Below are 15,146 nucleotides of genomic sequence, written 5' to 3' on the forward strand. Positions count from 1 at the left end.
CGTTTTGTTACGGTCTGATTAGTCCACAGTATTAAACCTTCATGATGGGAAGAGAGAAAAAATCTGAGCTGTGAACATTCACTTTCCCCACTGAGAACGGATCCAAATTGGCAGTTGGACCATGATGCAAGTTGAAAAAGCTTGCTCGCTCTCTCTCCCTCACTCACTCACTTACTCTCTCTCTCTCTCTCACACACACACACACACACACACACACACACACACACACACACACACACACACACACACACACACACACACACACACACACACACACACACACACACACACACACACACACACACACACACACACACACAACCCAGGCATTACATAATTCTAGCCTATTGTTTGGGAAAGATGAATGCTGAAAAGGATTCACAAAGATGTTTTTTTTAAATATAATTCATCACAGCTTTGTTTGTATGTACCGTATGTACATTGGCCTTTCATCTCCACAGACAGCTGCAAACCCCTCAAGTAAACTGTCGTGTTCCCTAGTGTGTGGAAGGCGTCTGATTGAATTCATTCCCAATGCTATCTCCTTTGCTGCCAGTCACGCTGCATTTCACCGTGTGGAACAGTTTATGATGAAAAAAAAAACAGGATTTTTGATTTGCATTCAATGAGTACTTAAAGTTCAAAGACACAGTGGCGCTATGTATGTGGCACATAAGGTTATTTTCAAAAGTGCTGTGGGGGGCGAAAGCAACATACTGTACGCATTCAAACTCTACTAGGTGTTTCTGTGAAACAACCATTATCATTTCAAGGTAAAATGGCTTTGTTACCATCATTTGGAGGCATCTATAATAAGTGCCCTCAGTTCACATATCTTGAAACCCAATTTCCTACATAGATCAGGGATTGTTATGAAGCAAATACACCAGTGAGGGCTGCTTAGACCTGTAGGTGTGCGATACACAATATTCAGCAAATCAAAGTTTGCAGCTATCAATTCCGATATGAACCATATTGCTCTGCCTCGATTTTAAAATTGTCTGGGAGCACACTTCCACTTACCAAAGTTATTGCCTGAGAAGAGCACAGACAGACAGAAGCTATTTCCCTGCAGAAAGTAGCGACGGCTAAATTTACAATGATTGATTTTCGTCAAATTGGCAAAGATTGTCTGTCAGCGGAATTTTGGAATGAAACTTCAAACTGGATTGAATCGTAGGAGCTGCAGCTGAGAAATTCATCTTCAAATCAATGAAGAAACAGAAAAAAATAGGAGCCGAATGGCAGTCTCAACGGACACAGTGCTGCAGTTTGCTCTTTCTTGCATATTCCATTACTCTCTTATCTTTTTTTATTTTTTATTTTTTTGACAACACGAGGTAGCTATTTCCAAATGTATGTCATATTTAGCATTCCGAGTTGTTGCAGACTGCAAGGTGCAGGGGAATTGGAAATGTGTGTTTGGTGAGATTCAGGCTGGCTACCTCATAGATAAGGTTGTTAGGAGCACTCATGGAGCTTAGCAGGCTGGCAGAGAGCGAGGGGGCGCGGCAGGGCAGTGGTGGCGATGATGGTGATGATGATGACAATTCATTGTGAACACTCTGCTGAACATACACTACCTGCAAGCAGCGCTGCACACATACGGCTGCTGCTCAGTGCATCAGGCTGGGCCTCATGCAGTGATAATGTGATGTTTACCCAACCTAACAGCCCTGAAATCATGGGGCTTTTAGTTTTATGTAGACCTCAGCCAGCCATTTCACCCTTTTGCAATGCATTCATGTATTTCCCTGATTATTGATTTTGACTCTATACATAAACTAAAGCCTGGCTGCTTTTTAAAAAAATGGATTGTGTATGAGAAGGCATCTGAGTCATGATGAGGATCTGTGAACTTTTTGTGTGTGTGTGCGTGTGTGTGTGTTTGTGCTGGGGTTGGACTTGTATGTGTTGGTAGCTCAGGCAGTTATATTTGGTTGTTGCTGCTATGGGCTGCTATTTTCACTATTTCAGATTTTTTCTTTGTTACAAAAAATCTTATTTAAAAAAAAATCATCAGGAAATTTTCTAAAAATAAAATCATTTTGGAAATGTTTACATTTTCGAAAACATTTGAACAACGACAGAATAAATTTGCTCACCAAAACTGCCGTTTTGGGGAAACACTATACTCTCTCTCCCTCTCTTTCTCTCTCTCTCTCTCTCTCTCTCTCTCTCTCTCTCTCTTTCTCTATCTCTCTTGCTCTCTCTCTCCCCCCCTCTTTCTTTTTTTAACTGAACGGGTTCCCAGGTCGACTCTAGAGTAGTCTGACTCATCCACCATGGACAACATTGATGGACATGTTTTGGGTGGTGGGTGCTTTTGCTTTGGCGATGCTCACTGCATGGGGTGGGGGCTTTTATGAGAGGATCCCGTCCCCTGTGCGCCGCCACGCCCCCCCCCCTGCCCAGCGCTGTCCAGCGCGCTAGTGCTGAACAGCCAAGAACAGCCTGCGGAGGAAGGAACGCTGCTGAATGCATGGAGCCACGGACTGACTGACTGACAGACGGACACGACGCACCTTTACACCATGAAAGACCTGCCAGCGTAAAGGATAATATCGATCGTGGACAAGTATGGAGGAGATATTTTAAATCTTTGTTGGGTTTTCTCCCCCCGTTTGCCTTTTTTTTCTCCCCGATGATTTGCCGTCAAAACTCCTCCTGAGCCGATCGGAGGTATAGGCTCCAACTTGTCACCAACATGATGATTTGGGGTCTGGTGCTTTTCCCCTGCCTCCTTCTGACGCCGGTGTTCGGATACAAAACGCAGGAGACGCGGTTGCCTTTCTTCCACGGGCATGTTTTTGAGAACTCGCCGCCGGCGTCCAAAGTGAACGGACTGAGCATCATCCCCGTGAAGCGCAGCGTCGACGCGCAAAAATGGTGCCCGGGTCCAGGATCATCCGGCGGCGTGCGCTTGAAACTGACCGGCAACGGGAGCGAGGATTTCCGCGTGTTCGCTCACCACAGACGTGGGAACATCCTGCTGAGAACCTCCAGGGTTTTGGACAGAGAGACGCGTTCCGAGTACCTGCTGAGCGTCGTGGCTTTGTGTTGCCAGACCGGCTGCGCGTCGGAGGATCATGTTGTCGTCGCGTCTGTCAAAGTGGACGTTCTGGACGTCAACGACCACCAACCGGTGTTTCGCCACGCGGACGTTCACATAAGTTTAAACGACACCACGGCTCTCCGTAGCGTCGTCTACCGGCTGCGAGCCGCCGACGCGGACGGTGGCAAGAACGCGGAGTTGACGTACATGTCCGTTCCCAAGAACGGCAGCTTCTACGTCGTCCCCAAAACGGGCGAAGTTCTGCTGGTGGACTCCATTCTGGGGCTGCCGTCCACGGTCAAGTTGTACGTGTTCGCCAGAGACCACGGATGGCCTCCTCTGACCAGCAGGGCCGTCGCGGTCACCGTGACTCCACACAGGTGGCGCAACGCGCGCCCCGCCGTCGAGTCTGAGGAGTCGTGGTGGGGGAGAAGGGCCAGGCGGCGGCTGACCAGGGCACTGCTGGAATCTGGCACCGTGGTCACCGCCAACGTGTCCGAGGACGCCGGCGTCGGCTCGGTCATAATGAGCCTCAGTCCCACCCGGTTCCAGACGGCCACCTTTGAGTTGGTTTACCCCCCAGACACAGATAGCAGCCCTGTCACCGTGGGCAGCGACAGCGGTGATGTGGTGATAGCCCGGCGCTTGGATAGGGAGACTGAACCCCTTGTGGAGCTCACTGTTAAAATTCAAGATAAAAGAGGTGTGTAATTGAATAATTAATTTACATGCAAATTGATCCAAATTGATTGATTTTTTTTGTCTGACTGCATGTGCACATTATGTGTTTTGTCTTAGGGCTGGACTACCTCAATATCGATATTGTGATGACATAAGCTTATGTAGATTGGCTATTTTTGTTATACTTAAAAAATAAAATAAAATACAAAATAGGGCTTAAGTGATTAAAACCAGGAAAAGACAACACTTATGCCATATCACGGTATTAGATATCCAAAATCCCAGATGATATAGTCTCATATCACAATATTACCATATCCAAAATCCCAGATGATATCTAGTCTCATATCACAATATCAATATATTGGCCAGCCTTAACATGTTTTCTGCATTTACCCATCCTAACTATAATGGGCAATGGGCAGTGGGCACTGTAATCTAATGCACACTTAGCTGTGTTGATGTACCTCCCCCTGGGAAATAATGTTCATTGTGGTAATGTGCTCATTTAATGGGATGCTGCTATTACATTTACATGCATGATATGGCCAAACTGTGCTGCCATCTGGACAGCTTGGACAAAAGGCCTAACAAACCCATGTACACTGTGAAGCCCTCTCAGTGTTCGTTTAACCCATAAGGGTCCATTTGGTTCCATTTTATACACTCCCAGAGTCATATTAAGTCTCAGAATTGTAGAGTGTAGTTGCTGGTGCATTCAACAGGTGTATGTTGTTACGTTATCCATCTATCCCCTTAACCTGGAAACCCGACAAATCTGCCAGAGATAAAATATTCAGTGAAATAGCAGAATCTTTTATAGGGTTCACGTTTCTTATGTTTTGAAGACTTTGATTAGCTGTTTGTTATGGGTGAAAACATTTATTCTTGCTCATTTGTGTGAAAGGCTAATTGATTCGTCCATTAGATCTGCAGTGTCTTGGCGAACTATAGCTCTGAATAATCTTGGTTTGAGTTGTTTTCTGTTTCAAAGCTGCAACACAGGAACTTATTAAAACAAATCAAGCATTATTTTAACCAATCTGTATGGTAGAGAGTATGTTAACACACTAAATCTAGCACATCTGCAGTAGTTGGCGGTGGTCTACCTACTTTTCCATTTAAACCTTGTTGTTGGGTAGGACGCCTACTGGCTGACAGGTAGTACTGCCTGACGCTCACAAGCTCAATATCTCCCCTGGCCAAGAGGGGATTACCACTTGGTCAATCTGCAGTGGTTGGAGGTGGTCTCCCTACTCATAAGCCCAATATCTCCCCTGCTTGCTCTTGGGTCAGTGGTAGATAGAAGTTCCGGTCGCTCACGTCACGTGGGAGACTGGGGTTCGAATCCCGTGTAGGACTGAAACCTACGGATTGCAGCTTTATAATCCTTGCAGAGTGCTAAACCCATTGCGAGCCTCTCTCCCGCCTCTCATCTGGTGGCATTAGCCCTCTAATCCCCCTCTCATTCTCTCCCCAGTCCTGTGGTTTTGGAGTGGCAATGCCACAGTCAAGCAAACCTCCACAGTTCTTGGAGGGAAAATGAAACTCTTAGATCTGTAGGACTATCTGTTATTTAAGTTTTGGCTTCACTCAGTTTTAAGGCGCTGGCTTCACTCAGTGCAAATATATTTGCTCAAGTATTGTAATCAAGTACAAAGGTATGTTTCACTTCACATGGGTATTTCCATTTTTCAATACTATATACTACTCCAGTACATCGCAGAGTCAAATATTGTTACAATTATTTGAAAACGATTTACTTTGCTGATTTAGATTATCATTACAATACATACATTAACCATATAACCACTTCTTTTACACTTTGGTTATTGGTTAATAGCCGATCTACAAGTTCACAAAGTGTTGCATCGCGACGCGTTGTGAGCTTTTAGGTCAGCTATCTTGAAACAGTTTGCTTTAAAAAAAAAAATTGGAACAAATTATGAAATGCAACATTCAGCATTCTACTGACTTAACATTTTGTATGCAGGACTTTTTACTTGGAACAGAGTATGTCTACATTGTGCTATTGCTACTTTTACTTAAGTAAAAAATAAATAAAAAATCGGAGTACTCCGTCCACCACTGCACCCAGCACCAAATCTTGTTTTTTTTTCTATCTACACCATCCAGAGGACTTTTCAGCAGATAGTAATTGTGCTGCACAGCATGCAACAAAAATGTAACTTGTGTTATTCTCATTTGAGTATTCAGCTGCTGTTTTATTGTGTAGAATGTTCCAAAGAATCTGGACGGTAATTGTAAGACTCTCTGGGACACATTCTCATGAGGAGGTAAAAATAATAAGAATCTTTCTTTTTCCCCCTTTCATTCTTTATTTTGGTAGCATAATGGAATTAAGTCTTTCCAGCGTGGCATTTATTCAAATGCATTCCGCCTTACATTTTTCTTCTCTCTACCTGCCAACTTCCTTCTCCTCATCAAAGGCATGGCATGTAATTTATCCTGTGAGCGTTCCAGACACAATCCTCCCTCTTCAGTCTATATGAGAGAGGGTCTCTTTTATCCGACACAGTGCCAGTTTAACTGTGAGAGTGTATAAATTGAATCAAAACGGACTCATAAGGGTCCGTTTGGTTCCATTTGTTCACTCTCTGACTTACAAGCCTGCAAGGGTCCATTTGGTCCCAAATCCTCGTAGGATTCGAGGCTCCCTGAGAGCAATGGTGTCCATTTTAGATGGTAGTGAATTTGGGACGGATTTGCGGCTAATCTCCTACTAGAATTGGCCTGCTACTGTTGCATGTGAAATTGCTTTGGGATTTAATAATGAAAATGTGGTTCTTGTGTGAGTAAGAGAAAGCCAGATGACGTGATGGGGAGAGAGAGAGAGAGAGAGAGAATAATTGAGAGGAATAGAGAGCGAGAGATACTTGTGTCTTTATGTATGAGACTATACGTAGTCAGACACCTTGAAACTGACCTTAGCAGATGTGGTCAGCAAAATAGCAATTTAATAGGACCTCTTGGTGTTGGACTGTCTCTCTCTATTCCACTGCTGTGTGTGGAGTGTGGACTCCCTGTGGAGCAGAGCTGTCTGTGGGGCTGATTTTCACCTGCTGTTTGGCTGACAGGAAGCATTGACAGATGTTCCCGCTGCAACAGTATACCTACCGTATCCATCCATATACATACCTGTATAGTGTATACCAGTGGTGGAAAAAGTACTTAAATTCTTTACTTAAGTAAAAGTACCAATACTGCGATATAAAAATACTCTGTTACAAGTAAAAGTCCAAAATTCTAAATTTACTTGGGTAAAAGTACAAAAGTATTGGCATCAAAATGTACTTAAAGTACCAAAAGTAAAAGTACAAAATATTTGAAAATAGCAGATCTACAAGCTCACAACGCATCGCGATGCGAAGCGTTGTGAGCTTGTAGATCTGCTATTTTCAAATAGCCTAGTATAAAATAGGGCTAAAGTGGTTGTATGGTTCATAATATCATAATGTATATCTGAAAAGTAACTAGTAACTAAAGTTTTCAAATAATTGTAGTGGAGTAAAAGTACAATATTTGCCTCTGAGATGTAGTAGAGTAGAAGTAAAAGTATTGGAAATTGGAAATACTCAAGGAAAGTACAAATGCCTCAAAATTGTACTTAAGTACAGTACTTAAGTAAATGTATTTCATTACTTTCCACCACTGGTGTATACAAGAGTCTGTCTGTCTGTCTGTAACGGGTACTGCACTACGTAAGGTTTTGATAGTTGGGAGTACACGTCAAGTGTTGCAAGTGCTGAAATCTACCGACAAATTCACTTTGTCACCATTGGCTAATACATGACCTCATGCATGGCTAATGTCTTTGTTTTGCTCCACAAACAGCATTTCCAAGTCACTCCCAGCCAACACAAACTGTATTATACAACAAGAGCCCGCATGTCGGAGAGACATTTTGCCTTCATCCAAACCCAGTCCACTATGCTGAATAACCCTGAAGTTATTAATAATGCAGCTGGAATTTTTCTACGTAACCTCTTTATCATAGCTGTGCAGTATAGGAGACTGGTTGGTGGATGGAATTAGGCCATGCCTTCATGAGTCATGTTGTTGTTTTGTCTACAGGGTAGGGTACACACATTTAGATTTGTATCACTGCCACATTTTGCTGTTTGTTGCCTCTCCAAAATTCCTATTCTGTGGACCTGAGAGAAGAGCTGTTAATGGCATTAACCCATAAAAAAATCTGCGTAATTTTAGATGCATAGCAACATAAGTTTTCTCTGAAAACTCTTAGGATTTAGAAAAGTAGTTCTCAAAAATAGCAGATATACAAGCTCACAGTGCAAGCTTGTACATCTGCTATTTTTTGGGGGAAAAAATAATCTTGAAAGTGTTTGAATTTCGGCATGGCGGAGACTATGTTTTGCGCCCTGTCCGTCCGTCCGGGTGTCTGTCTGTGGACAGCTAATCTCCGTCACCGTTGGCCCCATTGATGTGAAACTGTGCACACACACTCCCTGGATGCCAGAGTAGAACGTCTGCGCCAAAAGTTTCACATGGACCTGTTATTGCGCCACCAGGAGGCCGTTTTTTGCACCATTTTTTGACAGTACTATTACAGATTTTGTCCAAACATCGCGCAAATCGGTACACAGTATCTCTATAGTCATTAAACAAAACGGGTCTTTCAGATTTTTCATATTCCATCCTGATTGGCTAATATTGGCTTCCAAAGTTTGCAGGAGTGCTCCGTTTTGAACAAAATGCCTCAAATCATGAACACAGCATGCAATTTCTGTGAACATTTGCACGCACATTTCCACTAGGCCAAGGAAGAAATGCCACTTGAAATCTTTCAAATCAGCCTCATTGTGGCGCTGTAACAGGCCGATTCGTGTTTTTACCTATAACTGCACCGATCTGTGTAAAACTTTGTATGCTCCTTCAGATTTTAACCAAATTTCACACAAATCGGTACACATGATCTCTATAGTCATGTGATCAAGACGGATCTGTTTGATTTTTCATATTCCCTCCTGATTGGCTAAGATTGACATCTAAAGTTTTCAGGAGTGGCCCGTTTTCAACAAAATGCCGCAAATCATGAATGCATCGTCCAATTGCGGTGAAACTTTGCATGCTCATTTGCACTACATTGAGGAACAAATGCCACCCTTTTAAAATTGCCCTAGTATAGCGCCACCAGATGGCCGATTTTTGCAAAACCTTTTTTTATATATATTACTCCTACAAATGTTGTCCAAACATCACGCAAATCGGTACACACAGTACCTGACCTGGCGGAGACCTGTACGAGGAGCACTTTTATTTAATACATATCATTTTGGGGGTCCTTGGCACAAAGAAGTTTGAGAACCACTGATTTAGAAGGCATTTGTAGAATCGGCCTCAGGTTTTAATGGCTTAATGGTATTAACACGGACCCGGCATTAGCATTAAGCAAATCATGCAATCCTTTTGTGAGTTGCGGCAGGGATGGAGGTGTGTGGAGGTGGAGGTGGAGGTGGAGTTGGGTGGAGGTGAGAGGGTGTCATACATCAGTGGTTTCTCCTGCCTTACTGATGTGGGCAGAATTGCTTTCAGCCAGTGGTGGTAATCAACTCGACTCAAGAGTGTTTTATCAGAGAACCATGTCTCTCCCTCCCTCTCCCTCCCCTTCTCTCTCTCTCTCTCTCCCTCTCCCCCTCCCTCTCTCTCTCTCTCTCTCTCTCCGTCTCTCTCTCTCTCTCTCTATCATTAGTGTCTCATCTCATGCTGTCTTTAATCCAATTTCCCCCCTTTTCCCGCAGTTTTGTACCAATATATTTGTATATTCCCCATGTGATGTGAAATGAATTGAGAAGAGAACCGATCTCGTTTTATTAGTAGTAATTTGCGACTCTGGGGTTGTTTGTTTAAGTAGAAAACAATTCCACAAAAGGCTGCCGGCATTTATTCAATTTGGGAAAGCGAGGGGGTGGGGGTTGCCTCAGGTGATTGCTTTAGCTCTTTTTTTTGCACGCATCCATCTGTGAATACGTCGTGTCACAGCTGTGTGTGCATGTGGTGTGCGTGATATGATTTTTCCCCCCCACGTGCTCAATGGTGTTGTTGTTGTTGTTGTTACAGTTTAGGACGGAAGTGTTTTTACCGTAGAGGGTCAAAGTTATTGATATTGATGCGGCGCCGCGAGGCTGCGCCTGTCACCATTTGATTTGTGCTCAGTTTTTCTGATATGGAGAGAATGTGTCTGAGCTCCATGCATCCCTGCAGCTCTCCTCTCGTCTGCTCTCTCTCTCTCTCTATCTCTCTCTCCCTCTCTCTCCCTCTCTCTCCCTCTCTCCAGTGTGCAGTGGTGGAAGATGTATACTCACATTTTGTTACTTAAGTAAAATTATCTGTAAGTAATACCACAATGTAGAGATATTCTGTTGTTACAAGTAAAAGTCCCGTATTCAAAGTTTACTTGAATAAGAGTACAAAAATACACTTTTAAGTACCAAAGTAAAATGACTCATTACGTAGGATGTCCCATTTCGAAGTTGAAGTGAATCAGAATCAGAATTCTGAATCCAGTGAAGTAAAACAAAACAAAACACAGTACTTGACTACATGTACTTAGTTACTTTCCACCACTGCTGTGCTCCTGCATGCATCCCTGCAGCACTGTGGTGCGCTCTCTCTCTCTCTCTCTCTCTAGTGTGCTCACCATGCGTGTTTCTAGAGAGAAGTTTGGTGCCAGGGTTCCTTCAGGATGGGATTAAGCACTGGGCAGCAGTCAGAGGGAAATAATAGAGAGTGCGGGGCTGATGTACGAGGAGAGGGATTTTTCTTTTTAAGAGAGGAATACAACAGTATTATGTGGAGCGGAGAGAGAGGTCAGCGACCGGCGCTAGCGCCGACAGCGCGGTCACAGAGCGTGGCTCTGAGATGAAAAGGTTTGGTGGAAAGATGAAAAGGGGGGTGGGGTGGCGGCCGGGGGGGGTGGGTGGATAAAGAGTAGAATATTGTACAAGGAAAACAAGTGTCCACATTAGGGAGCGAGGGAACGAAGGAAGGAGAAAGAGAAGGACGACGTGTACAAGGAAAACAAGTGTCCACATTAGGGAGAGTGGGACCGAAGGAAGCCCGAATGAATCGTGCTTCCTTCGTTCCCTCGCTCCCTAATGTGGACACTTGTGTTCCCGATTTATACTTTGTCGCACGACGGTGTCGCGCGGCAAACAATAGCGGATCTGCTGTTTTTGAATGACGCTTAACCCTAACATTAATGACTTTCCGAGGTCGATGCCTGTTACTTCCAATCCCAATCACTTCAGCCCTACACACTTCGTAGAATGACAAGTAGTGAAAATCGTACAGATGTACAAGCTCACGACGTGTCACATCGACACGCGTTGGGAGCTCATAGATCTGCTATTTTGGAATAGCAGTATAAGTATAACATAGGGCTTAAGTGGTTAAAACCCAAATGGCCCGACATGGATCGTTTTCCAATATATCGGTGTATCTCTAGTCTACACGTGTCTCTGCATGTGTGTGTCTGTCTGCATGTGGATGTGTGTGTGTGTGTGTGTGTCTGTGTGTTTGTCTGTCTGTCTGTCTGTCTGTCTGTCTGTCTGTCTGTCTGTCTGTCTGTCTGTCTGTCTGTCTGTCTGCATGTGGATGTGTGGGTGACTTTGTTTCCTGGGTGTTTTCTTTTTGGATAAGAAGAGTGTTGACGGTGCAGAGGCTGATAAGAAGTCAGTTGGGTTAGGTGTAATTGTACTGCTGTGTGTGAAGTGCTGAGGTGTAATGAGGTGTGTGTGTGCGTGTGTGTGTGTGTGTGTGTGTGTGTGTGTGTGTGTGCGTGTGCGCGCGCGTGCGTGCGTGCGTGCGTGCGTCTTTGGGATACATGGCAGAACGAGACAGAAATGTATTGCTGGGTAGCAAACAAAAGGGCAAGGTGTTCCACATTTTCTCTGGAAGCAGTTAGGGGCCAAATGGAGGGAGGATGAGAAGAACGGAGTCAGCTGCCCTTTGGAGGAACACAGGTGAAGCGAGAGAGAGATAGGGAGAGGACTGGATTTTATGTTGGCCCAGCAGAGAGAGAGAGACAGAGAGAATAAGATTGTGTAAGTGAGTGTGCTTGATTTGATTTGATTTGATTTGCTTTGACGTGCCTTGATTTGAATTGATTTGATTCGATTTCATTGTGTGTGTGTATGCATATGTCCGCTGCTACTTTTGCAAACCACATTTCTTGGGCACACTGTCTGTAGGCTAAATTAGTAGCCTATAACTTCCACTAATTTGTCATAATTATGTCATTGACGACTGACGTCATAGTCCAAGATCCACATTAAGAGCCATGCCATTCTCAGGTGGATTCCCAGATCACATTGTTCAATTTGTTACACGCAACATTTACTTGCTCTAAACAGCAACATTTTCTATTTTTAGTGGATTATACCCTATCAAATACTTTGACCTCAATAAAGTGCTTAGCTTCATCTCTATTATACTTTTTTGGTCCTGAAAATATGATGAACCCTTTTTTAAAAATATATACATACGTGAACCAGGGACCACCATCCTGACTACGAGTCAACCTGGGGAGGGATCACTGTTGTGTAGGGCAGTGGTTCTCGGGGGTCGCCAAATAATTTGGGGGGGTCACCAGATTTTTTGGTGAATGTGGGAAAAAAAAAAAAAGTTTTTTTTTTTTTTTTTTGACAAAATATTTTTAATGTTATTATTTGAATTCATGTTTTATCAGTTAATTTACTAAATTCAAGGTAGAAATATTTCATTATTAACATTAGGAAAACATTTTTAATGTAATATAATAAATAATTATCAAATAACCTATTATAATTAAATAACCTAACCCTAACCCTAACCCTAAAACCGAAATAAAGTAACCAAAAAACGGGAAAAAAACAAACCCAATCCGCCCAGAACCGCAAAAAAAATCCGAACGGGACCCCGCGCGCGCATGCGGGGGGTCGCGGGAAATAATATCATTATTTTGGGGGTCGCGGCCTGAAAAGGTTGAGAACCCCTGGTGTAGGGTGGGCATATGGGTTATAGATTAAGGTTTTTCTTGAGTTAAAGCTGCACTATGTAACTTTCCTCTTCTACCCCAGATTTGAACCCGGTTTCCGGCGCAAGTGCTGACCTTTTCACCATTGAGCTAAATAGAGCCTGCCTGCTTGCTCAGGGGATGAATCTTGACCATCAGGTCAAAATTCATGTCAGATCCTGTGTCTAGGTGAGACATGACCTTTGACACGATCTAAATGTCTCAATAGAAGAGCAGGGAGACAAAATACAACCACCCCAACTCTCTTGACAGAGTCTGTGGCTCTTAATGAGCCTCTTCTGTAGTAGTTAAGCTTGAAATACTTTTGAAATTGAAGCATAAGCCTCATCAAATTACCACTGATAATGATGATAAATAATGTCTTTAATTCCACTGTCCTTGTTCCACTGTACAATATCATGATTCATAGTATAGGGTCAAAGGAAATGTATATGGCATATTCATTATCATCTAACGCAGTGATGTTGTCAATGAGTTCTACGTATGCATAGTGATTTTTATGGAAGCCATAAATATATTATTTGAATTTAGACGTTGGAGGATTATTTTATATACCAGTGGTAGTTAGTGGTAGTAGTTGTAGTAGTGCCCGGGTCATCTGATTTAAAAATAAGAATGACCTTTGTAACCTGTACTTGGAACAACAGCTGTTTCTAGGGAAGTCTCAAAAATGTAAGTTAGTGGGTCAATGATAGAGGATCCGACCTCTTTCACAACAGTTGCAGTAATTTCATCATGTCCTGGGCTCCTGGCCGGTGGTGATGATAATTTAAGATTGTGTTCTCGGGTAGCGCAGGGGCCTGCCCGTCCCTTCAGAGTCTAGGGGGTTGAATCCACTGTGGCGCATCCAGGCCGGCCGAACGCCTATATACAAACCCAATTTGCCGTGTTCGGGGGAAGGAGGGTGATCTTTGTCACTGACTGCACGTACTCATACGGGCTGGGAGCACCTCACTGGCAGGTACAACAGCAGTGGCAACACAAAATAATTGGCTACTCTAAATTTATGAGTTAAAAAAAGATTGTCTATGATACACTATTTAGTATCTATGTGGTGTCAGGACCATAGCAAAAGATGTTAATGGAGAATAACAGCTCGACAGCTATTTATATAATCAAGGGGAATTCCTCTCGTGCCAAGAGACATATGCACATTTACTGTACAAAGAATTCATTAGAATGATATCATTTCAAAAGGATCAGTGCGGAGGCTTTATTCCCACCAGAGAGGTGTGACTGTACCTTCTGTCTTGTCTTGCAATAACTTATTCATAGTTTTCCCACGTCTTTGATATTATTTGATGGCGCCTTAATTTGATCACTGACAGACTGGGGATGGGGTCACACCAAGTGTAGCCATAACTTGTCAGAGTCCTGGGATTTGTATTTATGTGTGTGTGCATGGGTGCGCCCGCGCGCATGTGGTGCTTGGGTGCGTGCGTGTGTGCGTGTGTGTGTGAGTGTGCTTGCATATGATGTTTTTCAACTTGAATCGTTGTCTTGTCTGCCAATTTGTATTCCGTTCTCAGTGGGGAAAGTGAATGTGCATGGCCGTGTTGTTTTTCCGTCTCTGTTCCCATCATGGAGGTTTAATACTGTGGACCAATCAGACCGTAACAAATCTGTAGTCCTGCTGGGATTTCCTAACTCTGTGGTGAGGGAGTGGGCCGACAACACAGCAGGTGCTGCTGGCAGGCTCCGCAACCATTCTGTGAACCGTCGAAGGTCATTTTTTTCCGCTGTGTGTTTTGGTCTGTTTGTGCCCAAACAAAGTCTTAGCTCTACTTGGTTGCACATCAAGTTATGCAACCAAAATAACCAATCTACTAGCTCACAACGTGTCGCCCTGCAATGCGTTGTGAGCTTGTAGATCAGCTATTTTCAGTGTGCGACACCGACGCAGAATGTATAAGTCAGGCGTATGGAATTTGACCACCGTCTGCAGCATCCGTTTGGCGGGAAGGTTTTGTCCATGTTTGAGGTGGCGGGTATGCATACAGCATGTGACACACGTTTAGCTTGTGCTGATTGGTCAGCTACCATATCGGCCCTTCAGCTGATAACTGTATACTGCCGTAGGGCTGATATGGGTTATCAGTTATCACCCTCTCTATCCTTTTATCACTCCCCTTACCCAGGGCAATTAAAAGGCTGGATACGTGATAATGAGATATATCATGGCCTAGGCCCTAGAGAGTGTATCATTGCTTTCCGTTTTTTATTGTTGTTTACAAAAACTAAAAACAAGATCCTTATTTTTAACAAAAAATGAAAAAACTGAAAAAAAGTAGCATAACAGTGGGTTATCATCATTAAACAAGCGGAGAACTTCAGTGTGTTTCCATGGGGGAG

At 43.5% G+C, this 15,146-nt stretch overlaps 1 protein-coding gene across 1 annotated transcript in view; it reads left to right on the top strand.

Moving 5' to 3' along the window:
* Positions 1 to 2,710: 2,710 nt before the first annotated feature.
* Positions 2,711 to 15,146, top strand: part of LOC311047275 (neural-cadherin-like) — a gene marked incomplete at both ends in the record, with an annotated part of 231,151 nt that continues 218,715 nt past the window's right edge. Inside the window, one exon of the mRNA XM_084059930.1 lies at positions 2,711 to 3,758. Within this exon, the coding sequence (XP_083916056.1) occupies positions 2,711 to 3,758 (1,048 nt within the window). The remainder of the gene's footprint in view (positions 3,759 to 15,146) is intronic.

The sequence above is a fragment of the Gymnoscopelus microlampas genome (assembly GCF_963454915.1).
Source record: "Gymnoscopelus microlampas genome assembly, chromosome: 6".
Taxonomy (NCBI): Eukaryota; Metazoa; Chordata; class Actinopteri; order Myctophiformes; family Myctophidae; genus Gymnoscopelus; species Gymnoscopelus microlampas.